This window comes from Amphiura filiformis, chromosome 17 (assembly GCF_039555335.1).
Source record: "Amphiura filiformis chromosome 17, Afil_fr2py, whole genome shotgun sequence".
NCBI classification, from domain to species: Eukaryota; Metazoa; Echinodermata; class Ophiuroidea; order Amphilepidida; family Amphiuridae; genus Amphiura; species Amphiura filiformis.
Window position 1 is genome coordinate 2,745,590 of NC_092644.1, and position 26,395 is coordinate 2,771,984.

The 26,395-nt window shown below is 37.0% G+C and overlaps 1 protein-coding gene across 2 annotated transcripts in view; it reads right to left on the reverse strand.

The window, feature by feature from the left end:
* The window catches only part of LOC140136796 (uncharacterized), a 130,620-nt gene that overhangs the window by 51,994 nt on the left and 52,231 nt on the right, over positions 1-26,395 (reverse strand). For both annotated transcript variants that reach the window (XM_072158394.1, XM_072158393.1), the window contains exons 3-5: positions 16,415-16,550; positions 12,752-12,894; positions 8,569-8,692 (exon numbers count right to left, since the gene is read on the reverse strand). In XM_072158394.1, coding sequence (XP_072014495.1) covers positions 8,569-8,692; positions 12,752-12,894; positions 16,415-16,550 — 403 coding nt within the window. The remainder of the gene's footprint in view (positions 1-8,568; positions 8,693-12,751; positions 12,895-16,414; positions 16,551-26,395) is intronic.

Here is a 26,395-nt window from a genome sequence, read left to right on the forward strand (position 1 = left end):
AATAGGGTGTCAAAATCACCAAAAACAGAGAAAAAGGGTATCTTTTTTACAACAGATTTACGTATTTAGGGTCCGTCCAGACTCCAGTCCTTCATAAGTTTCACAGCCTTCATGCTTATCCTCAGACTCGACTGTGTAGTTCTCTGTTTAGTCTCTTCTTTAAATCCATAAAGATTTGCCGACTTTTGCCAAGCTTTGCCCTGTAATATTTTTTCATTAACCCATTCAATGCTACAACCATACAACATTCAATGGTGATGTACACATGACATGTACATGCACGTGGTCATTATGATTTTAATGGAAGAGTTTCAATTCTCCTTTTAAAATTCCTTTAAGTGTTTCTCATTTCATTTAAAATGGTTATTATTATTTAAATTTTCTATCTTATATTTATGGATAAAAATACAGATTTCTCAAGCTAATTTTCATGTTATATACAATTATTTAATCACGAATATACGGATGAGGATCGATCTGACCCGTGACCTTATATCCAAAATGCCTGTGCCCATATAAAAACATGCATTTATTATCGTCAAAAACATCAGCTTTTTTTGGTCACAATAAGTGATATCCCGATCTTGATTATATTTAAAAAACAAATTTTTTACTTTTAGATAAATTATGAAAATATCAAATGAATATGAAAAGATGAAAGGTAAGATGGATATGGTACAGAATTGACACAAAATACGTTTTAGGATTGGTATCAAAATTCTGCAGTCATACTCATACATGAATCCTGAAATCTTGGCTGAACTGATTGAGCACCATGCATCAGTCGCTATTTAGGCCTAACTGATTTTCATCCAAATACTTAATTCAACTTAAATGATACCACTATTCACCCGATTCCTTCCAGAAGAACTTGTAATTTTAAGCTTTCAAAATAAATTTATTTATTCATCTTTTCACAATATAGGCCTAAAATATAGCCGACATGTAGGCCTTAAAAAATAAAAAAATCTGACCACTATTTTATGATTTTCGTGTTACTTTGAAACATGTTTTGTAGGACTATAATAATATTTAGAGGATGGAGAATAAATCGTAGAAACTTAAATATGGCCTTCAAAAATGTTGTAAAATCATTTCTTGACTTCTTTTTCTCTATTTTCTTTTCTTCATTGTTTGCTGTTTTTTCTTACAGTTTTGTCATATTTCTTTTCATATCATTCCCCTCCTAGGCTCACTGGTCCTATAGGCCTATATCAGCGTAATATTTATTATGGAATTTTAAAATGGCTCCTATTCTGGTAGCATCGTGGTTTCAATTTCCGAGCCATTCTGAGTTATATTAAAGAAAACAATGACAATGTGGCTTCAAGTAGTATTTAAAGGCAATACTTGCTTAGGGTGTTCAAAATAAATGTTTTACTTAGGGGTAAAAAAAACGCCAATACTTGTTTAGGGTAGTAAATTACACAATGTTATAGGCCTACTTGTTTAGGGGTGTATTTTCAGTCCTTGCATATACTTGTTTAGGGTGCTTTTTGAAACTCCATGGCCACGCATGATACCCCCTTGTCAATGACCAGTGGCCCCCCCGGGGATCAAGTCATGGGGCAGGGGTCCCATTAAGCTTGGAGAACAGGGCATCCAATAGAAAATTTCTTGCATCCAGGATGCGAAGGAAATTCTCCGTAGCTGTACTGTGATACCGTAGCTGTACTGGGACATACTTACTTGGATGGGGACACATTTTGGGGACACAATTTATTGCCATAGCGTAATTTTACAAGTGATCAAGTCATGGGGCAGGGGTCCCATTAAGCTTGGAGAACCAGGCATCCAATAGAAAATTTCTTGCATCCAGGATGCCAAGGAAATTTTCCGTAGCTGTACTGTGATACCGTACAGAACTATGCGACAGCCAGTATAGCATCCCATTTTGATACAAATATCTGACTAATTTCTACCATTTTCCTGATGAGATTTAACAGATTTTATGTACAAATTATTGTCAATAACAAATTATGTGAATGCAAACTTGCTGACACTCATAACTGACCCTCTGATGATGGGGTACCTATTTTTAGAGTGAAAATGTCGATATGAGGACTTGGATACCATTCTTCTCAGTTTTTCTGGGATACACTCTAGAGCCCTGTATCCAAATGATTTATCACTCAGTCCTTGTTTATACAGAACATACCTATGGAAAACATAATCATATAGACGAATCCAAATTCACACATTCCTGCACCTCAATGGCAGCCATAGCTGGGTCCCCGTCTGCTCCATCTCACCTAAAATGTGAAATGATGGAAATGATGCAGCCTTGGAGGGTATTTTAAACTGCATTCTATCACCCATGTTACACGTAGACAAAAGAATGATGACAGTACAACACAAAAGAATCTAACATCGAATTTTAAGCGGCTTTAATCCACCCAATTGGGCAGTCACAACACCAATTAGGTGCTGCGGGGACCCAATAATGGCTGACCAAATCCTAACCATGACTTGGCTCGTTAGATTCGTCTATATGTTGATATGTACCACCAATCATTGCTCCTTTTCCTAGGACATACTGACTTGGATAGGGAGTCAGGGACACATGTACACTCTACATAATAGATACGATCGTTGCAATCAACCAATCACTTATTTATTTTTTTTCTGGGACACACTCTGGATGTCATCACTGATCCATCACCTGTCTCATGACTATCTTACAGATAATCACAAAATACTCTCACTCATTTGCCATCAACATTGCTTCTCCTCAATAAATAACTTTAGAAGAGGCGTTGCTGGGCAACAACGTGTTGTAAACAGAAGGTCTTCACAACATCATCAGTGTTGAGAAAGTAATCTTTTTGACTCGCCCTGTACTTTTTCTCTCTATGAATTGTTTCAAATTATATTGACCCTAAGCTTTTTCCATGTTGTTACGTTCAACTGGCTTCATCACGCTCATAACAAAAATATCACGCTTCAAAAAAATCTCATCAAGGCAAATATGTTTGTCCCCAATTTGCTGAAGTGTACATATGAGTTGAAATGGGGAGTTACATTCTGGTGAGTTTTTAAGCATAGAGTTTCAATTGTTGCAAGAGCTCCAAAGGCACAAACCATACTATGGAAGGTAAGTATGTTCTCTATGGGGGTCGACCAGAGGAGGCTATAAAGGCATTCCTACAATGCACTACATTTGTATGATCAATATAACCTAATCTTTAAGGCAAAGTCCCCATTACCACATACACAAAATGGTAATTTTAAAATTGCAGCCAACAAGCTATTTAAACTAGATTTTCTTAATAGAAAACATTCTTAATGTCCCACTGCATTAATTTTATTCATAAGTCTCAATGTTTTGAATGTTAAATAAAAGGATGAAAACACCAGATATTTGCACACAATCCCAATGCAAGGTATGGTCAACTGTGCCATATGTGTGCAAAAGCCAGACATACCAAGGTCAGAAAACCCATTGGGTTATGGGAATGTCTTTATACATCCTCTGGGGGTCGACGATAAGGGGTGTGTTAGCGAACTCAAAAATAACATAAATAGCGCAAGCATGTACACAAAAGAGAGTGCACAGTGCAGTAGTTGTAGTCCTTGCCCCTACAATATACATATCTTACTTGTCACCAATGCGCTATAATTTTTGAGAAAAATGCAAAAACAGGCACAAAATTGGCCAGGGGTGTAGTACCCCCTTAACATGACCTTGGGTGTTACAGCCACCTGTCACTTTGGACTGCCAGTTTGCAACGGGGCATGCAACATTAATGCCTGTACGATATTCAAGACTCACTGCACAAATTACATCTAGAACTTCTCAACCCCCCGCACATGCCTGGCTTTAATGCTCAATTAAGAGCCCAGCCAGAAATCGAGCAGAAGCAGAATATGGTTAATTCTAAAAATAATGCTTGAATAAGTTCTGTGCACTCAAAACAAGACCAGTTTAACAAATCAAGGACAGGCTATAGATAGCAATAGATATTTGAACTGACTAAACCCCCACAAGGGGCAGAGATCTGGTTATGCTTTCAGGGTCAAATTTTGGACAGGTAGTTTTGGTGAAAATGATGGGTACTTGTCAAGTAAGTAAAAACCTTGCATGATCCAGGTGGTGTATGACGTGCATTCCCTAAATTCAGTAAATTTTCATCGTCAACCGTGTAATTGAATGGGATTATTTTGAAATTTTAAAACGCTTGAAATATCACAAACAAATAGGCCTATGTTGATAAATAATATAAATACAAGCTAAAACCGTTGGGGTTCGATAATGAACCCCACAAAACTAACCGAGTATATGGAAAATGCCATACGGCCAGGCGGTTTCACGAGTTGCCGGCTCGATCATGTCATCCGCCGCCTGGCATGAAGTTACAAGTCAAACCATCCAAACTAAACCTACATCATTCCATCACATCTCCCTTTACCAATACTCATCTTCTTCCAGCTCTTAAGCCTCTTTTGAATTGGAATGGTTTCTAAGCTATTTGTTTAGTATCATGGTTACAGATAGCTGGAGAGAAAAGCAAACTTGTGCTGGACTTTTGTATCATTTGATTTACACAGTTGCTTGTTTTTATCACTTCAAGGTGTGGCAAAACTGCAGTTTTATGGCTCTCACAGACTGGCCGAAAAAAAATTTCGTTTGATATAAAATAAACGGTTTATCGGTTTTTTGTATCACAGGCTAGGTCCCTCCCTTTCAGCTGGACAGCTTGAGCAGCACACACACCACCTCCGAACAAAACCCCCTGGCAGTGTTAGGGTTAAAATGTGGCTTCAAAATGTTACTAAAACTTCAGAAAAAAACTTCCACGTCATATGTGACCATACACGGCCAATGAGCCGTAAATTCCTTCTCCGTTCAATTTTGTTTTATTTCGTGTTTAGAAAATATACATCATAAGCTTTAAAATGGTATATATTTGACTTCAAACGATACCCAGAAGCAGGGTTATGGTTTGTTGGACTTTGCTCCTTCAACAAAATGGTAGCTTTTTTCATTTCTACATGTGTCTCTTTTTCCACATTGCTGGCAATAAATATCAAACAGTCATAATTGGCGGTCATTTCAAATCATCCCCAAGGCAACGAGGTTCAAGAAAGTTCTCTCATTGTCAATTGTTGGTTATACATACCTATACAAAATACAATGCCTGGTAACCCACCACTTGAACAGGATTTAGCCAAAGCAAACAAAGACCAGAGCTATTAAAAATTCTATAACCATCGAAGGTAGAAGCTTATTATCCTCTTCAACAATAGGATTATTGATTGGTGTTTGACTATCAAAATGAGATAGATGTTGCACCAGCTAGAAGGACCGATGAATACGATCTTCATGCACATTTTACACTGTAATTCAGAATACAATTTAGGGAATTTACGGCTCATTTGTGTTGTACAGTCTCATATTTCAAGCTCTCAAGGACTTGTTTGCCTCAGAATGATCTACAATACTGCTTTCCTTCAAGGGAGCCCAATTGGGCATGATATGCACCTTACGGCAACTCTCTATTTGAACGAGAAGATCCAATTTACACCAAATGCTTGGTACACAATTGCCATAGCCTTATCCACTCAACTGATTTCGCTGCAGTACTATGCCTCTATGTTAGCTCACGTACAACAGCAGTGTTACAAAATAAATAAAGAGAGAGATGAACGTGTCTGCATCAAGGCTTTCTAGATGTGTGGGCATTGATTGATTTGGCTGGTATATGTGCACAAAAATACTGCAAGCAATAATATTTTGAAACCAAATTATCAAAATAACACCTTTACTAAGTTTTAAAGAGACCTGTGCATTTATTTAGCAATAAATTAACTTTAGTACTGTTAAAGGCGCATGTCCTAATTGAAAGCCTTGTTCCCTACTTTAGCCCTTCCAAATGCGAGATTTCGACATTTGTAGAAAGCTTTATTTTTATTACCTGGTTTAATTTTACACCATGTCTCCTTTAGATGGTATGAACAAAATGCATAAGGTGATGCACCGAGGGGTGGGTGCTAGTTTTTAAAACAGGGTGCCCACTCGTGAAAAATAAGCGGTTGCTCTGCATCCCCAAATTTGAGGGCAAATGTGACTCCATTAGCCATTCTGGAAGTCCAAGGGCAGACCTGAAACAGGGTCTCCATACACAAAAGAGGAAAAAAAGCTGAAAATGCTCAAAAATGCTGAAAACATCGTAAAATTGGGGTGAAATGGCTCAAATTGGGCTGAAAATACAAGAAAACATATAAATTTAAGGAATAAAAAAAAGAAAATCAGTTGAAAAGAGGAGAAGTTTAGGGTCTGCAAGGGGGTAGTAAAATGTTGCACTTTTTTTTTAATTGCCTGAAAATTCATCTTTTTTTTCTATTAGATGAGGGGAGGACATGCCTCAGCCCTTCCGGGAGGGGAGTACTTGGATGCACCATCCCAAGAGAATGCATGTGTCACAATTCTTCAATGGGCCAAAGCAGTACACATATCCCCAACTCTGGAACAATTTAACTTGAAACATAAATGCCAACATTTATTTTATGTTGTAGTGATGGGCCTCTATGCAGCCCACCTTTAACAAAACCAAGTGAAAAACCATGAGATGAAGGCAATGATAAAAACATCAATGATTCACCCCTAGATAACGAACCGCAAAGAAATACACAAATCAATCCGATAAACTTCCTATTTATAGCTGTAATTGAACGGATGTACCTATTTATAGAGATACATATAAAAATAGATTTTTTAACGTAAAAGAAGCACTTCCTTAATGCTAGAGAGTATGCAGGTATCTCTAAAGCATAAAACACTTTCTGTTTTAAATATAAACATATAAATGTATAGAATGTTGTCTGCGCAGTGATATGCCATCACCATCTAACTGGGAATCTGTATAGCAATTATAAAGCTTACATCAGTAATTTTTGACAAAAGATATTTAAAAGCTTCTCATACCAATTGATTGTGATATCATTTGGTATTGAAGGTGCTTATTCAACCACAACACCGAGTTAGCTCTGTTGCTTTAGTATACTCGCGCTCCACACTCCATTCTTGTGCTCGATTTTGGAAGTGTCAGCCCGCTGCAGTAATTACACATATTTTCCTTTCAATTTAGCCAAATTATAACCGTTTCAAGTCTCTGAAGCATCAAATTTCAATAACAATGAATTTTGTGACCATTTATTAATCAGTCCGTGACTTCCAGAAGTTTTGAAGTCAAATGCTTTTTACAACCAATTGGGTGATTTACGTTCCAAATGCGGGTAAAGCTGCCCGAATCTCCGGCATTGTGCACTGCGCTACTTGAGAGTCATTCACTACTGCCTGGCAAGCCAATTCAGCATGCTTTGGCACTCTGAGACAACAACTTGCACACCCAAAGGACCCTGATCCCCAGGACAAGGCTGGTGATGTTCAGTGAGTCTTGATAAAGCAGTAGCTTTGTACTCGGAGTAAATGTCATGTTGGTTTTACTATGTCTACGTTCAGCAACGGTTGTTTTTTTGTGTGTTGACAGAATCAGTGCCTCTTTGGTGTTCACTAGTTCTTTTCTTTAAAGTTCTGCCAGTGTCACCAATTTGGGTCAGAAGATCCACACGGAATAAAATAAGTACATGCAGCTACTGGTTGGATGTGGCAGAACAGGTCCTTTGGGCACGTTGCACAGTGTCATCGCCCCGATATCTTCATGGCAGAAATCGCCATGGTAGGTTGAATCCACCGCCACGCATGGCCATTTTGTTCCGACCTGTTTAATAGTTTTGAGATGCATAATGGGCCGAAGGACATCTGACTAAGGCTACTGACAATAGCCCGTTGACTGACCTCGCTGTGTGTACTGAGCATGGTACGCCATAGGTCACTGCTTTTAGACTACCTCCACGATTGGCCTATACACTGCGCAATATATAGTTTGGCACATATAAGACGCAAGCTTCTTTCTCAAGACGCAAGCTAACGACTATCATATCTGTTCAACACGTATATTCAAGTGATAGGAACCACATCTGGCTTCTTTAGACGAAATCATTTACAGGAGATATTCATCATTTTCTACCCCGGTATCCAAAGATTTTCGCCTGAATATCAAAATCGTGCATAGCACATTCACGTATATCGATCCCGGTATTTATTTTAGTATCTCTGCTGTACCAAGTAATTATTAGCCAGGCGATGTCGGTATGCGTTGTCACAGAGGGATACGTTGAAGCACACACAAACCTCCTGGTCATATGACAGTATTTTACACCTGCTATGATGAAGCATCCAGGCTGTCTTCTTTTCCAAATCTCCGAATAAGGGGACAAACCAAAAGTGATTTCATTAGGATCCCTTCCTCCCTAAACCCTATTAAGTGTGAAATGTGTGACATTCCAAACCGAAAGATAACTTTGAACGATATTTGAACTAGATTTTTACGAAACGTAATCATGTATTTTGTTACCCTCCCAGAGACTTTTGTTTCTAAGATATCATTCATCTTTTGGTTTGTTCCCTTAGTATACACCACATGAGCAGCCCCTCTTACATACCCTCCCCCAGTCCCCTCTCATCCACTACCCTCCCCCAAACATTCTCCATACTTGACTACCTACCTCCAGGTGGTATTTGATTGCGATGTCAAAATTGCCCAGAAGATAATGTGTGTTGCCTAGGTTACCGCAGGCTCTTCCTTGGGCTGCTCTGTCGTTAAGTTCTCGTACTATTGCCAAGTTGGCTCTGTATTCAAGAAAACAAAATGAAAAAAATTTGTTACATTACTAAACTTTAAGTTTTCAATCAGGGCTCAAATTTCATGGAGGGCCACCAAGGCCATTACCTGCCCCTTTTCAGTTTTGACCTTGGTACTGGTGCCCCAGATCTTTTGTCAACTTCAAGGCATTCTTCATCACTTGTTGGCCTTGGTGCCCTTCTTTGTCTTTGCCCAGTGGCCTTGAAAATGGGTGCCCCAAAAATTAAAATTTGAAGCCTGATCCCAAAAAAGCAATTTACCTGAGATGGCGGAGTTTAGCGGTACCAAATCTATCCCACAATGCATCAGGAATTTAATGACGATGCCGCTTATTGTCAATGTTTTTCTGGGACGATCAGTTCTGAGGTAAGTGTAACAAGACTGTTATCTGAGTGCATTTTATTGAATGAATGAATGCTATTGTTACGTTGCAATGCATTGTCAAGGTGAAGTGGCTATTCCCATTGAAATCTCACTAATGCACTGCGTCATCATCCCTATATCTTCGTGTCAAAATTGCTAAAAAGCTACGCATGGCGATTTTGTTCGAGATAGGCCGAGCGACTCAGGCTAAGCATACCATTTACATGATATGAGATACCATAGCCCTGCCATAGAGCCTGCCGCTTAGTTTCTATTCTACGATTTGCACATGATCAGTACCACATATGGTGTTACTATTATAGAAAATTCGATTTGTTTTCAGGTAAAACGCAGGTTTTGTTTCCAGTACACTAACTCGAAAAGCAATACACTAATTAGCGGGCCTTGCTGTTTGCTGTGGATATCTTTAACTACATTTTATAAGTAAAGATTTTGAAATCCAAAGTAAAAATTGTGATATTTTAAACTGTTTGAGAAATGAATTATACAAAGGAACCCGTGTAAAACCCAGGTGCTGTATAATACAATGTACATTAATCGACTTTCTTTATCGAATTGAATACATGTCTCCATTTTGAGTTTGTACTACACCTCTGAGCGACAAAGCGATCGATTTCTAGCCAATCAGATATGGTAGGCCTCCTTTTCTTGCGTTAAATGAAATACCAATCGCCTCGTCAAGCGTCGCTCACCAACGGAGTATTAAGTTTATATTTATAACACTGGCTGTTGACACTGTGTACTGCAGCCCGGGTTCGATTCCCAGTCAGCAGTAGCAGTGAGTAAGCATGGTTGCTTATCCATGACTAACCTTACAGGTTTTTCTCTTGTATTCTCCTGTTTTTCTAACTGTATTCCAAAATCGGACCTCTTGTATTCCTGTTCCGTTTTATCTGATTTACCTTAGTTGTGTTATTAGGCTAGCACCTTCAGGGTGGATGATAATAAGTAGCATAAATCCTTACAAGTGTTTATTATTTTAAAACTATACCAAAGGGAGTGAGACCTATTTGGTTCACAGTGTAATCTTATTAATATGTGGTAGTAAGCACACGTCTGATTTCATCAACCCTAACCATGTCCATTTTTTTTTTGCTATTGGAAGGGTCAGAAGAAACAAGAAAGGAGAGAAAATCAACAAAGAAATCACTTTGTAGCACCGGGATTCGAACCTCAGACCACTCACATGCCATGCAGATGATCACTAGCCTGTAGCCACAGGGGTTACGATGGCACAGCCAGCGATTCCCTGAGAATATGACTTGGGCTGATTCCGTCATCGGATTGGAATGCATGCACCAGCAATGGCTTTAATATAGTGAGCTCTGGTGGGGTTAGGGTTAACTAGTTGTTTGGTTATTAAAAACTTACGACCTTTTACAAATTATGCACGAAAATGCTTTTTTCAAATGCTCTAAATATTTTTTTCAAAAGTAACCTGTTCAAGAAAATGGTGCTTTCACACAAATTTGTGTCACTACATTTTGAGAGCAGTCTACCTTTTTGGGCTATTCTAGTTGAAACCATAGTCCCTTTATGGAAGACATGACCTTAATCTTCCACACAAGAGGTGTAGATTTCAAATGGAGTCACCCATTCAGGTAACTCCATTTAATACTCACACTTCCCTGTGTGAGAGATTAAGGTCACAGCTTCCATAGGGGGTGTATGGATTTCGAATGAAACAGCCCAAATTGAGTAGCAGACAACTTGTCTTTTGTGATACTTTTTATAACAATGGGCTCACAATAAGAAACTGGGTTCTCCACTTTTCAAGAGAAGGTTATATTCCCATTGTCATCAATTATAACAATGAAACTTAACGCAAAAAATTAAGTGCTGACATAATTCTCAAGTCATGAATTGTAATTTGCCTAATTACAGCTTTTTAAACCGATGCCCTTTCATATATGAAATGTTTCAGAAAACCTGTTTCTCAAGACAGAACTTTTGAAATAAATCCCTGTTATAAGTGTTGATTCATGATGGTGTGACATTTAGGAAAATATCACTGAAAATGTCACAAGCACTTACAGAAATTGCCTCTCATTAAAATGTGTTTCTTCTATGAATGACTGTTATTTCACTCGCGATGAATGCCTGTTATTTCACGAGTCACAGAGCTCATTGCTATTCCTTGTACGTTTTTAAATGCTCAGCCAATTTAATCTCGTAACTGGCACATCCCAAGACATACGTCTCAAATTAGCGCTCGATTCGAATGTGAATAAAACTCTTTCCGACTCATTGTTAGCTGTTATACCCTTTGTTCCTGAAGCCACACACCCTCATTTACCGCATACTCCTAGGAATTCAAATAGGAATACAGATTCTGTCAGGGTTGTAGCTAGCCCAGGTTGAGTGCCTGCTAATTTTACTATCCAATTCATGAATTAGAGCGCAGGAAAGACAAGATAAAAACTAATGCAGTATGTAAACCAGAATGGTGTATTGTCCTGTGGTGTTGCTTATTTACATATAATTATATTGCTTTCCAGTTGCTCTCTGTAGTGAACCGTCTTTCATAGAGGTAAGATATGCTTATTTTGCTCTGAGCTTATCTTGTTTGCTACTGAGTTCTATTTGAACTTGCCTTCAGTTTTTGACTTGAAACAATTTTATTTTTTTACTACAGCATGTAGTTTTCATTGTTTGCTTTTATATTTTGTTGTCTGTCCCTGAAGAAGAGCAGTTTATCTGCTCGAAACGTCGGTTGTATTTTTGTTAACTTTGTCTACCATCCCTGTGGTTTTGGATTTTTTTCTAGTGCAGGAACAGTGTACACCATTCTGGTTTACATACTGCATTAGTTTTTATCTTGTCTTTGTCTTTGTTCCCCACACCAAGTTGGTATACCTGGCTCGAATCTTTCTATTTTGATATATTCTAGGTATCCTCTTGTATCATCCTTGGTGTGTTTTGTACCTTGTCCGTTGGAGGCACCATTACCTACTTTGCCATGTACTCTCTGTGCATTTAACTTTAAACACCATCATCCCTATAATCCAAGACCAAATTAAAAAGACTAGTTTGCGTATGACGTCCTGTCAATCGGACCAAAAATACCGTATTGCGCAGGTTAGCAACCAATCACGCCGCACCTTTGCCCTGACGTCAGATGCAAACTAGTCTTTGGTCTTGGATTATACCGGACTTGAGGTGAACCTAAAGCATGTGACGTGTCATGTCAAAAAGAGACACTTTTGGGCAGGTTATGAATTTTGAGGTTTTTACATATATCTTAAATATAGAGATATTTTGCTCCACAACACCGTTTTCCCCAATGAAATCAGACATTACTAAGCGAAGATATTGAGTTCGGAAGTTATGGTATTATAAAATTGGAAATTGAGATATCAGCCTTTAAAAATATTATTGACAATGTTGAGAGTAGGAATTAACTTGAAAAATGTCTCAAAAAATACAAGTTGCCAGTTACATTCCGGTCTGAAACTCTCAGACAATATTTTTAACATTAATATCATCACAAATTCGCAACAAACCCAAATTGTGAAAAATCACCCACCGGCAGATTTTTGGCCATTTCTCCATTTACGATCCTGCGCAAAAGTGTCTCCTTTTGACATGACACGTCACATATATATAGCTACGACTTCTTCAGTGAAATCACCAGTGATCTCCATTTGAATTCCTTGACTTACTCATAAAATTCTACAGCTTTCTTGAGACTAGCTATGACTTCTTCAGGGAAGTCCCCTGGATCCTGATGTCCCGTTCTCCCAGCATGTTTCCCTTTGGCATGGTACACATTGCCTAGGTTGTATAAGGCTCTTCCTTCTCCAACCTGCAGTACACAAATAGTGATAATGTTAGCTTAGGGTGTAACAATAAAACATGGATGTTATGTGGTATTTGTCTGCATAATAACCCAAGGCTTCCCAAACTCCTGTGACCCAAATAAGAATAATACTAATGTTAAGGGGTGGGGTATGAACCTTTGGACAGTATTTATTTTGGGACATTAGAGCACATCAGACCTATCGAATTGCATTCTGAATACGAAGAATGTCCTTCTGATATCAAATAATTTAGATGTTTTGAAATTCGCAATGTAATACACATTTTATGGCAAATGATTAAAAATTGATGTTTTTGATATTTAACAATACTCAAAGTAAACTTTATAAATCTGATAATATGTACTTAAAGTGTATGTAGGTGGGATGAAAAGCCGACGATCAATTGAAAATTTTGACCTTTCGTATTGAAGATATGGATTTTTTTCCCAAAACACACAAAAAAAATTAGGTCTTTGGAGGAAAAAATCCATCTTCAATATGAAAGGTCAAAATTTTCAATTGATCGTCAAATTTCCTCCCAGCTACATACACTTTAAGAATATATCATTAGATTTATAAAATTTACTTCGAGGACTGTTATATATCAAAAATGTGAAAATATCAACTTTTAATAATTTGTCATAAAATTTGTATTACCGGTATATCGTGAATTTCAAAAAATGAAAATTATTTGATATTTCAGAAGACATTCTTCGTATTCAGAATGCAATTCGATATGTCTGATGTGCTCTCATGTCCTACAAAAAATACTGTCGACATGCTCAAATCGCTCGTTCCAGATCCCTTAAGTACTGGAAGTTATCAGCAGTGTACTGAGCAAAATTTCTAAAGGGCGCTGCCGCCCAATTTCCAAGTCCTCATGATGACCAGCTCCCAGAATAACTTTACTGGAATATTCACTTTACCTCTCGGTCAGTGACTTGCTATTTGTCACTTGACAAAACCACATTAAGTTTTTGAGTATGTATATATCATTGTTATATGAGTGTTCTATTGTCGCTTAAGATTTTATTCAATTGTGTTTCTATGGATACATTCAAAAATTCAAATTCAGTTGATTTTGACAGGAAATGAACAAATTTATAAATAGATTAACTTTTGATGGAATATCGCAGAACAGAGCAATATTTTGCATGATTCAATTCTTAAGCTACAACACACCAAGGTACATTATACATTATTTTTTTGCATTCACATCTGTTGTACTACATTGTCTATGCATTTTGATAACTGGAAAAGTTTTGGAGAGTTAAGATCTGTGCATACTTCGCCGCAATTGCTTTGCGGTGCTGTGCGTTGCCCCACTGCATTGTACTGCAAAATACTGCATTGTGGTATCGCAATAAAATTAAATACATTTTAACTTGGAAATGCGACGAGTTGCGCTGATAGTGCGGCAAAAAGTAACTGATATATCTGCAACGCAACGTAACGCAAAGCAATTGCGGCATAGTATGAACTGACCTTTAGCATACATGTAGCTACCAATCCACACCCCTCATCACAACTGATTCCAAGTATTAAAAAAAAAAAAACTTGTCCTCCTTCATTATGGGGTGTTTTGGTTCTCAAATAGTGTATTGCGTAACTATATTTTAAAACTGAATATTCAAAAAATTCTATTTATTTTTTACTTACTTTTGTGAATTTTGTGATTCTAGCATCCTGTGTTTAGGGTTCAATATGGGTGTCCATTTACAAAATGTCAGTTGATTCAGACATTGGATTTGTGAGTTCGGTACATACAATGCAGGCCACATACAGATTAGATATGCCTTTATCAAATTACTGAATAAATTTTTTTCTTTTGATTGTAGCAGAACTTTGTTAATGGCTGTAATTTATGAAGTACATGTACATGTATGACCAACCGCTATTATTTAGAGTGCTATTTCCAGGTATCATTCCAGCTACGAGGGGCAATGTACTGTTAATTGTCAACAAATATTAATGCTACAAAGAAACAAATTAACCAAATGAAAAGCTTAGATGTACACTGTGATATATCCAAAGGCTGCCTTGTGATTTTCACTATGGACCACAATGACCTCGTCCTTATGGCATAGTTCAAGCACCTCAATTAAACAATCACAGGACCAAAATTTAACCTCAAGTTGCAGAGTATGAGTTTTTGTACCCAAATTTTCAAATGTCATTCAATGAATGTACAAATGTATTGGGGTTAAGGAACTGTGCCCTGGTAGATAGTGTTGACTTTTGAACGCAAAGTGAGGAAGCAATCCTGGGAAATTTCATAACATTTTAGAGAATATTAGTGGCAGGTTAAGGAATAGCCAAATTTGGGTGATTCCAATTTTCTTAGGGAATCAGCTTATTTGATGCAGTATGAGCATTTTGACATCATTTTCATCCAAATCGGCCAAAAAATGAGTTGGTGCAGGCCAAAACAAGGATTTGAACGGGGGTCTGTAAATCAATATTTTCATCAATATTTCCACAGACCCTCCTGTCCAAATACTTGTTTTGGCCGGAACCAACTCATTGTTTGTCCAATTTGGATGAAAATGGTGTAAAAATGCTCAGGAGATCATACTCCATCAAATAAGCTGGTTCCCTAAGAAATTTGGAACATCACCTTTTTTAAAGGCTGTTTAATAACCTACCCCTACTTACATGTATGATCCAGAGAATATGAATTTGGACAAAACTCAAAAATAAAGATTTGCAACTTTCCTCTCATTATGTGGGAAAAGGTCTCATTTAATACAAATAAAATGATCAATAACAACATTGATGAAACTAACACCAGGGTGTGATTCAAAGCTTGTGAAATATCTTTAAAGTAGTAGAAAATCCTGAAAAACAGTGTGAAATTGGACTACCGTATTTTCCCCAAGGGGGGCGTTTATTCAAGGTCAATTTTAGAACGATAATTCCCGTTAAAATCATTAGGTAAACTAAAAACACACGCTAAAATGACGAACTATGAACTAGAAACACTGACTTCTCTGGCTCACTTCCGGGTTTCTGATCCAGATTTTCGCCAATTATTGACGCTATTATGGACCATGTGCGCAACTTGGTAAGCTTACCTCACAAGCAGTGTTCGAAATATGCCTCAAAAGTTACAGGCCAGCCGGGCTTGTAACTAAAAAGTTACCGGCCAGCCGGGCCTGCAACTACACTCCTAGTCAGAAAAGTTACCGGCCAAGCCAAAAAGTTACAGGCCAATGGCCGGCTGACCGCCCTATTTCGAACGCTGCTCACAAGATAGCATGGAAATATCGGCATTTTTGAAACATCTTGGTTGAAAAAAGTGGTGGGGGCGATTATTTGAGGGGGGGGCGATTATTTGAGGGGGGGCGACTATTTGACGAAATACGGTATAATGCTGAAAATCATTAAAATTTCATAAATTTTGACCAAAAAAAATCCAGAAAATCAGGAAAGATCCTGAAGAATCACACCCCTATAACACCCGGCAGCACATAGCGTATATCACATTTTGCTCTAAACTCTTCTGGTGTTGTTAATAAGCTTTACCCTGTCACCGAGTTCCCTTGAGATGTCGAGATGCCTCTGACAGCACACTACAGCCTCGTCAAATTTACCGAGCACCTTCAATGTGTTGCCTAGGTTACCGCTAGCTTTGGCCTCACCTAGCCGATCACCGATTGTACTGGATGGATAAAGAAGAAAAATAGGAATAAATGGAAATTAGAGTAGAATAACAAGATTGTATTGAAATAAAGTGAGATAGAATTACACTGGAGTCCATCATGTATAATTGTAGTTGAAGAATTATCAGCTTTACATCATTGACCAAGCATATACTGCCAATTTCCTGTTTTCTGTCAAACGCATTACAAGAAACTAGTTTAACTTGGCTGTTCTGCCACAATGTTATGCACATTTGATTTTAGATAAAGTAAGCATTAAATATTTTAGCAGATTGACAAAGATGGTTAAATCTGTCTAGACATACTGTAAAACACTTTAATTTCGCGGCAACTTTATTTCGCGAATCGCCAATAAGCCATATTTTCGCGGCAATTTAATTTCGCGAATCAAAAAAAAAATTTAGAAGCTTAAAATGCACTGTATCATGTGTATTCCCTATCAAAGTTTCCGAATTCATAACCTTAATTTTCTCTTGTTTTCGGGTAGAATTTTCATCTTACCTTTCCCAACAGAATGTTGCAATTAATTTAGAAACAAAATATGTCGCATTTATTCTCTGAACTTAAATGCAAACTATGAAGAAAATCTTACTATAATTCACCGGAATCTGTCTGTCTGTCTGTGTTTGTCCGCATCTTTTCTCGGAGACTAGGGGTCGCACATTTTTCAAACTTGGTGGGTGGGTGCAGTTTGATATGAGAAAGAACCAGTTTATATTTCTAAGGTCAAAGGTCAACGACCGGGTCAAGTCCAATTGAAGCCTAATTTCAAATTGCACCTATGGAGCTCAAACTTGGTGGGTGTGTTGACCTTGGACTAATAAATAAAAGTTTCCACGGTGACCTTTTCATCAGACCTACGGTTAAGAGGTCATAGGTCAAAAAAGGTAGACATTTCAAATTGCCTCTATGGAGCTCAAACCTGGTGGGTGAGTGGACCTTGGACTATCAAACAAAAGTTTCCACGGTGACCTTTTCGTCAGACCTACGGTTAAGTGGTCATAGGTCAAAAAAGGTAGAAATTTCAAATTGCCTCTATGGAGCTCAAACTTGGTGGGTGGGTGGATCTTGGACTAACAAACAAAAGTTTCCACGGTGACCTTTTTGACAGACCTACGGTTAAGAGGTCATAGGTCAAAAAAGGTAGAAATTTCAAATTGCCTCTATGGAGCTCAAACTTGGTGGGTGAGCGGACCTTGGACTAACAAACAAAAGTTTCCACGGTGACCTTTTTGACAGACATACGGTTAAAAGGTCATAGGTCAAAAAGGTAGAAATTTCAAATTGCCTCTATGGAGCTCAAACTTGGTGGGTGGGTGGATTTTGGACTAACAAACAAAAGTTTACACAGTGACCTTTTTGTCAGACCTACGGTTAAGAGGTCATAGGTCAAAAAAGGTAGACATTTCAAATTGCCTCTATGGAGCTCAAACTTGGTGGGTGAGTGGACCTTGGACTAACAAATAAAAGTTTCCACAGTGAAAGTGGGTAATGGTGAATCCAACGGACGAGGACACAAAACACATCAAAATAATTTGCTCTAAGTCTGCTGTCTTTTTGCTACTTATTTCAATTTGAACTTGCATTCAATTTTTGACTTGAATTTGTTTTTAAACTACAGCATGTAGTTCTTGTTGTTTGCTCTATATTTTGTTGTCTGTCCCTGAAGAAGAGCAGTTTATCTGCTCGAAACGTCGGTTGTTTTTTGTCTGTTTAGTGTTCGACTGCTATGTACGCAGTGATTTTCATCACTTCCAGTGTACTGTTTTCCTGACACTTTTGTGGGCTCTGGAATTGGCAATTTTTGGCCATCGAACTTTGCCTGTTTTGTGCCTACTCTGGATGTTTGGTTTAGCGTGTCTGTTTATAATTATGCACAGTGATTTTCATCACTTGTTCTAGTGCAGTTTTGTATTACCATTGATGCTTGTTGTTTTTGCAGGTTCAGCACTTCTGTGGGCCTTGGAACTGGTAATTTTTGGCTATCGAACGTTGCCTACTTCTTCTGCCTACATTTGCTGTTTTGTCCCCTGCATACTGTCTAGTCTGTTTACTTGTTTCCCCACATCAAGTTGGTGTACCTTGCTTTTTTCTTTCCTTTCCAGTGACCTTTTTGTCAGTCCTACGGTTAAGAGGTCATAGGTCAAAAAACGTAAAAATTTCAAATTGCTCATATATTGGAGCTCAAACTTTGTGGGTGGGTGTAAATTTGGCCAAGGAAGCTCAGGTTTGCGTTTGTTAGGTCATCCGTGGTCAAAGGTCAGGTCAAATTTCAAATTGAGGGTAAAAGTCAGGTGAAATTGCAAAAAGCTGCAATTGAGCTCAGCTGTGAGGAAAGTGATCTCATACAAAGGACACACCCTGATTTTGAGATCTGCAAAAGCCAATAACCATGATAGCCAAAAACCGCGAAATACGGGTAACCGCCTAGTTATTTTAATTTGCGAACTTTGACCAACACGTTTTACAATGGACTCAATGGAGGCTTCCATTTTGGATATATCCCACCATGCCTTTTGTACATCCTGGAAACATAGTTTTATTTTGAAACTTTATTTTTCATCCTGCAACACTAAACAATAATATTTTTATCATTTCTAAGGTGTGAAAAAATATTTAAAAACATTCAGAAGTTATTTTGACACAAATAATGCGAGGGAAAGGAAACTTGTGCCAAAAACACTATTTTCAAAGAACTGAATGTATCAACATGAAAGCAAATCAATCCTCCAGCAAAATACGTGAAAATCCTTTGGAATTCATATGATCCTTCATTGTCATGATAAACGAAGTTATGTTAATGATGTTACAAGGTAAATGACTAACAAATAATAATTTATGCCATAACATTACGATATTATGGTTAAAAATAGTAATATTCCAGATTTAATTGGTTAAGTTAGGGTTGCCAAATTCAGCACCAGTTACAAGTGTATTTTCACAACTGTAATTTCGCGGCAATTTAATTTCGCGAATTTGAGGTGCTTGCGAAATTCGCGAATTTGAGGTGCTTGCGAAATTCGCGAAATTAAATTGCTCGCGAAATTAACTTGTTTTTATGTTACAGTAATAAAGAGATGATACCAAGATGTATTGGTTTGGCAAAAAAATACAAATTTCAAGTTTTTACACTTATTATTCAAATTTTGGCTTCTTACAGAAAATAAAATGTATCGACAGCTATCTCATTGACTTGATTTGATGCACAAAATGTAGATATTGTTCATACTACCGGTACATATCTCAACTATCACTTTGATGTCAAAGAGTGTTTCTGTATGACACCTGACTATGTCAGTCTTCAGCAGTGTTCCATATGAACTTTGTTGCTGGGCCAATTTGACCTATTACTCAGAGGGCTATCATTTTCTTCGGAAGGGGGTCCCAAATTTACAAAAAGTCGACGTCAATAAAATTGCAACCCCCCCCCCCCTATCCTGGCAATAAAAAATTATGACTCCCCTCCACCTCTAAACAGGCTAAAATTGTATTGAAATCAGTCTTTTTTAATAAAATAAACATACTATCTGTGGTTATCTTGTGACTCCCTACATTTTGGTCAGCAACAATTTTATAAACCCCCCTCCCCCTATTTTGGTCATCAACAATTTTATACCCCCCATTTTTCTTTCCAAAACATTATGACCCCCAGCAGTATATTTGGGACCCCCTTCCAAAGAAAAAATGATAGCCCCTGATATTGCACCAATTCTAGCAAGTCCTGTGGCGCACCATACGGTCCGGTGGATAAAGGTATACACAGATGTGCCTCTCCAGTGGGTAGGTTTTTCAATAGACATGGGTCTATGTCTAGAACATGTTACTATTTCCTCAGATAAATCATTGTTTATCATCAAAGGTTGTGTCGACCTTCTGTTTCTGGTTTTTGTTTGTTTTTTAATATTTTGTATGTAGCAAATATTTTCTTAAACCCGACCAACCAACCTGAATTTAAACCTTCAAGGTAATAGAATTTTTTAGGCCAAATAACAGGGTTAAGGGATCTGGAATGAGCGTTTTGAGCGTTTCGACAGTATTTTTGTGGGACATGAGAGCACATCAGACATATCGAATTGCATTCTGAATACAAAGAATGTCTTTCTGATATCAAATAATTTTCATTTTTGAAATTCATGATATAATACAAATTTTATGACAAATTATTAAAATTTGATATTTTTCACATTTTTGATATATTACAGTCCTCAACGTAAATTTTGTAAATCTAATGATATATTCTTAAAGTGTATGTAGCTGGGAGGAAAAGTCGACGATCAATTGAAAAGTTTGACCTTTCATATTGAAAATATGGATTTTTTGCCCAAAAAGACCTTTTTTTTTTTGGTGTTTTGGGAAAAAAATCCATATCTTCAATACGAAAGGTCCAAATTTTCAACTGATTTTCAACTGCTTTTCATCCTACCTACATACACTTTAAGTACAAATCATCAGATTTATAAAATTTACTTCAGTACTGTTAAATATCAAAAATATCAATTTTTAATCATTTGCCATAAAATGTGTATTACATTGCAATTTCAAAAATGAAAATTATTTGATATCAGAAGGACATTCTTTGTATTCAGAATGCAATTCGATATGTCTCATGTGCTCTAATGTCCCACAATAAATACTGTCCAAAGGTTCATACCCTACCCCTTAATCCACTTTTTACAAATGCTGGTTTTAAAAATCATCCTTCTAAAGAGAATTTCCATATTACCAAGAACTACACCAATTCTAATTAGAATTTCAATGTACACAGTGTAAATTATTGTTTTACTGGTGTGACAATACAAATTGAATTTGCTCAGTAACTGGCTCATTATGCTTGGATGAGATTAGATTTTTTTTTTTAGTATTTATGCCTACCTACGCTTCCCATATTTTTTCCTCCCTGTACTGATTTGTTATTCAGTGTAACATGGGTCGATCGACCTCAATTGAAACACAAGAAATTGCAAGATCTGGATGAGCACTGTTATTAATTGATGTATTTTTGTCAATATCTACAGTAATCGACCCATGTTGACTTGAATAGACCCTATTAAATAAACCAACCAGAACGGTATAACAATTGAAATAGCAGCCATGTTGGTGGACAGTTCCAAGTGTCAGAGGGACAGGTCTCTAGTTTGATTACACAACCATTCATATACCTATCACCTGTTTTATTGTATTATCATGCGCATTGTCCTGTGGAGGATAAGTGATGTCAGTTTTTATGCATAGCAAAATTTGCTTTCATTACTTTTCTCTTAGTACATTCACATACTACAGTGTGTAAGTCTATGGCATAAAAATACTACTCAACTCCAAAATTGTGCAGCAAATTGATAATATTGTGTAGCATTTTGCTACGTGATAGACCAGCTATTTCCAATGCTGAGTGACGTCGTATTGTATTGTGTCTATGGCAAATCAGAACGGAAGAAATGCATTGTGGGAAGTGTAAGAATAAGATATTCTCTCTGCAACGTACTTATTTTGCATCTTTAAGTATATTGAGATTATTGTATGTCTGCATAATTCACAATTTTGAATTGTAATATTTTTTTTAATATTCTGACTCTTCCCAACACCAATCCTGACAACTCTGTGAAATTTAAATTATCTTTGCAAAATTCAATTTTCTACACAAAATTCTGATTACAAAGATAGTGAGAATAAGCATACATAAATTATGTACGAGGGGATATCCAAAAGTTTTTGACATCACCAAGAAGTGAAAGAGCTATACCGATGAAATTTTGTCAGTGTAATCACTGGTCTTTATGTACATTATGGTCCAAAAATGGTCTCATAAGTATGTTTACTTTCTTCACAGGTGGCGCTAGATGGGAAGTAGGCGCATAACCTTTTCATGATAAGATCCTCCACTTTCTTGAGTTTTTTCACTGTGGCTACATCATCCGTAAGTGATGGACGTCCACTTATTGGCTCATCTGTGAGGGACATGTGGCCAGTTTGGAAATTCCTTTTTCAAAAAGCAATAGTGCCATATGATGGGCAATCATTACCATAGATAGCTTTAATTTCATCATAGATTTTCTGAGCATTGTAGGCCTAACCCTTCAAATGCAGGAACTTAATCAATCTGCGTGCCTCAATTTTCACCATCTTATAGGTTATGCGCCTACTGCCCATCTAGCGTCACCTGTAAAGAAAGTAAACATACTTATGAGACCATTTTGGACCATAATGTACATAAGGACCAGTGATTACACTGACAAAATTTCATCAATATAGCTCTTTTCCTTCTGGTTGATGTCAAAAACTTTTGGATACCCCCTCGTATATTAGTATCTGGATATTTTAGCAGCTCTGTCAAATTTTCACAAATTTTGCATTTCTGGGTCACTCCATATGAAATCAAGGAGGCGCCTCACCTGACCCCCTCAGATTTGCTTTATATTTTAGTCATATGTTGTACCTGTAAAAATATTAAAACCTGCAAATTTGAGGTCTGTAGCACTTATGGATTTTCTGTGGCAGCCATTTAAAGTTGGAGTATGGGGGTCTAAATTTGGACCCAAAAGTTGCCCTTTAAATAATTTTCATCTTTGGGAGTCTGTGCCTTCTTTATAAAAGAGAGAGAGGTCTGAAACTTTGTATACACACTAACTGCATGCCCAATTTGTCAAAAAATAAAAAATAAAAAAATTCTGTAATTGCGCGTTGTGTCACGGGGTCATTAAATATGCAAGAAAAAATGTAATGTTTTGTAAACTGGCAAGTTTAGCCCCTCTAAATTCACAGTTTTGTCAGATTAATTATTTTTTGTTGTCACTGATGCTATATATAGGATAAATACAATGCATATCCAAAAAATTGAGGTCACAACTCATTTACATTTCGAACAGCGCCCTCACGAAGATGAAATTTATTGCAAATTCAAAATTTTCAGGGGGCCCAAAGTCGATGTGGTCCACCTTCAAAACTTATAAAACATCACTTTTATATAACTACTTGTCTTAAATTACAACTTTGCTAAGTCCCAGTAATTGTTTAGGTTGACTTCATATAAAATGACAAGCCCAAAGTTGACCATTTTCTTATGATTGCATGTAGTGCAAATGTGCCGAATTCGGAAGGCTTGAAAGTCAAATTGGCCCCAATATTAAAAATAAATGATTAGATTAGTAGTTATTGGCCCTACTTACTTTTATTTCCATTTCATTTTCAATATACAGATTTTCTATTTAGCCATTTAAAGTTGGAGTAGGGGGATCTAAATTTGACTCAAAAGTTGCACTTTGAATAAATTTCATCTTTGTGAGCCTGTAATTTCCTAATAAAAAGAGAGAGAGGTCTGAAACCTTGTATACACACTAATTGCATGCCCAATTTGTCACCAAGTAAAAAAAAATAAATGTCTGTAATTGCGCGTTGTGTCACGGGGTCATTAAATATGCAAAAAAATGTAATGTTTTGTATACTGGCAAGTTTAGCCCCTCCCCCCCTAACATGCCTATATTCACATTTTTGTCAGATTAATTGTTTTTGTTGTCACTGATGTGATATATAGGACAAATACAATGCATATCCAAGACATTGAGGTGACCATTTATTTACATTTCCAACAGCGCCCTCGCGAAGATGAAAATTAATGCAAATTCACCATTTTCAGGGGGGCCCAAAGTCGATGTGGTCAACCTTCAAAATTTATAAAACATCACTTTTATATGACTACTAGTCTTAAATTACAACTATGCTTAATCCCAGTAATTTTATAGGTTGACTTCATATAAAACGACAAGCCCAAAGTTGACCATTTTCTTATGATTGCATGTACTGCAAATGTGCCGAATTCGGAAGGTTTAAAAGTCAAAATGCCACAATATTGAAAATAAATGACTAGATGCGTAGTTATTGGCCCTGTTTACTTTGATTTCCATTTTATTTTCAATATTGGGGCCAATTTGACTTTAAAGCCTTCCAAATTCGGCACATTTGCAGTACATGCAATCATAAGAAAATGGTCAACTTTGGGCTTGTTGTTTTATATGAAGTCAACCTATACAATTACTGGGACTTAGCAAAGTTGTAATTTAAGACTAGTAGTAATATAAAAGTGATGTTTTATAAATTTTGAAGGTGGACCACATCGACTTTGGGCCCCCTGAAAATGTTGAATTTGCAATAAATTTCATCTTCGTGAGGGCGCTTGTTCGAAATGTAAATGAGTTGTGACCTCAATTTTTTGGATATGCATTGTATTTATCCTACATATAGCATCAGTGATAACAAAAATAGTTAATCTGACAAAAATGTGAATTTAGGGGCTAAACTTGCCAGTTTACAAAACATTACATTTTTTCTTGCATATTTAATGACCCCGTGACACAACGCCAAGAATTACAGAATTTTTTTATTTTTAATTTTTTGACAAATTGGGCATGCAGTTAGTGTGTATACAAAATTTCAGACCTCTCTCTCTTTTTATAAAGAAGGCACAGACTCCCAAAGATGAAATTTATTTAAAGGGCAACTTTTGGGTCCAAATTTAGACCCCCATACTCCAACTTTAAATGGCTGCCACAGAAAATCCATAAGTGCTACAGACCTCAAATTTGCAGGTTTTAAATATTTTTACAGGTACAACATATGACTAAAATATAAAGCAAATCTGAGGGGGTCAGGTGGGGCGCCTCCTTGATTTCATATGGAGTAACCCTTCTAGTAGTTGATTGCACTATCAGTGATTCTCGCAAAACTATCAAAATATTTGTGAAATTTATAAGAATCTGCCTTCGTATTGTGACGTCAAAGTCGATCATTGCCAGGTCAACTGGTTTGTGGTATCTGTGTTCAGAACCATGATCAAAATGATCACAACACAAAGTCAATGGGTTGCTAACAGGTGTGCAAACCAATCGTGAACCAGTAACTGACGTATTCACTATGACAGCGAATAGCTTAGAAGTGATGGAGAAGTCCATACAATTCTCACTTTTCAAGCTAAAAAAATTTCAAAAAGGTAAAAAAACATGATGCTCCATTCAAATGTGTGCAGCTAAAAGTGGCCATAAGTGTCACTCATATGGACAAATATTTACTGAACTTACAAATTGTACCATATTAGGTCATATCATTTTGTCACCCTCATAACCAAAGTGCCTAAGTCATTATTACATGTTTCTCATTTGCAATTTTGATTTTCTGAGTAATAAACCCATAATTAATCAAATTTCCAGCTGCATTCTTGTGGAATACATCAAAAGAGATGAAGAATGCGGCTGGATTTATTTATTACTCAGAAAATCAATATTGCAAATTATGAGAAACATGTAATAATGACTTAGGCACTTTGGAGGGTGACGATTTGCAGAATATGTTAGTCATCACACATCCATTATGAAAATTCAAAAAAATTTTCAGGTTTCTGATTTTCTGAGCTGGCGTGGTATATGATACGCACATGTGACTTACTACAAGGCTGACAAAACTACAAGGCTGACAAAACTACAAGGCTGACATCCCATCCATAATAGGTGGTTAGCAGTTACAAATTGAAAAACCACCATACTTTATACAGTGGGGTACACTTTGTCGAACCCTAACAATTTTAGAATAACACAATTTTACTTTAGCAGTGCTAACTAACACATTTAGAGTTTTTTGTGAAGATTTCATAATCATGTGTTAATCCAATGGCGATGTCAAAAATGGTGACATCGCATCCCCCCACCCCCGACACACACATCACCAGGCCTGGAAAAAATGTTTATTTCCTGGCAAGAGAGATAAATTTCCTTTAATTTTAGCAGGATTTCCCACTATTTCTTATGTATTTCTTCATACAGAAAAGCAAAATTTCCTCCAAATGCCCAAATTTCCTCCA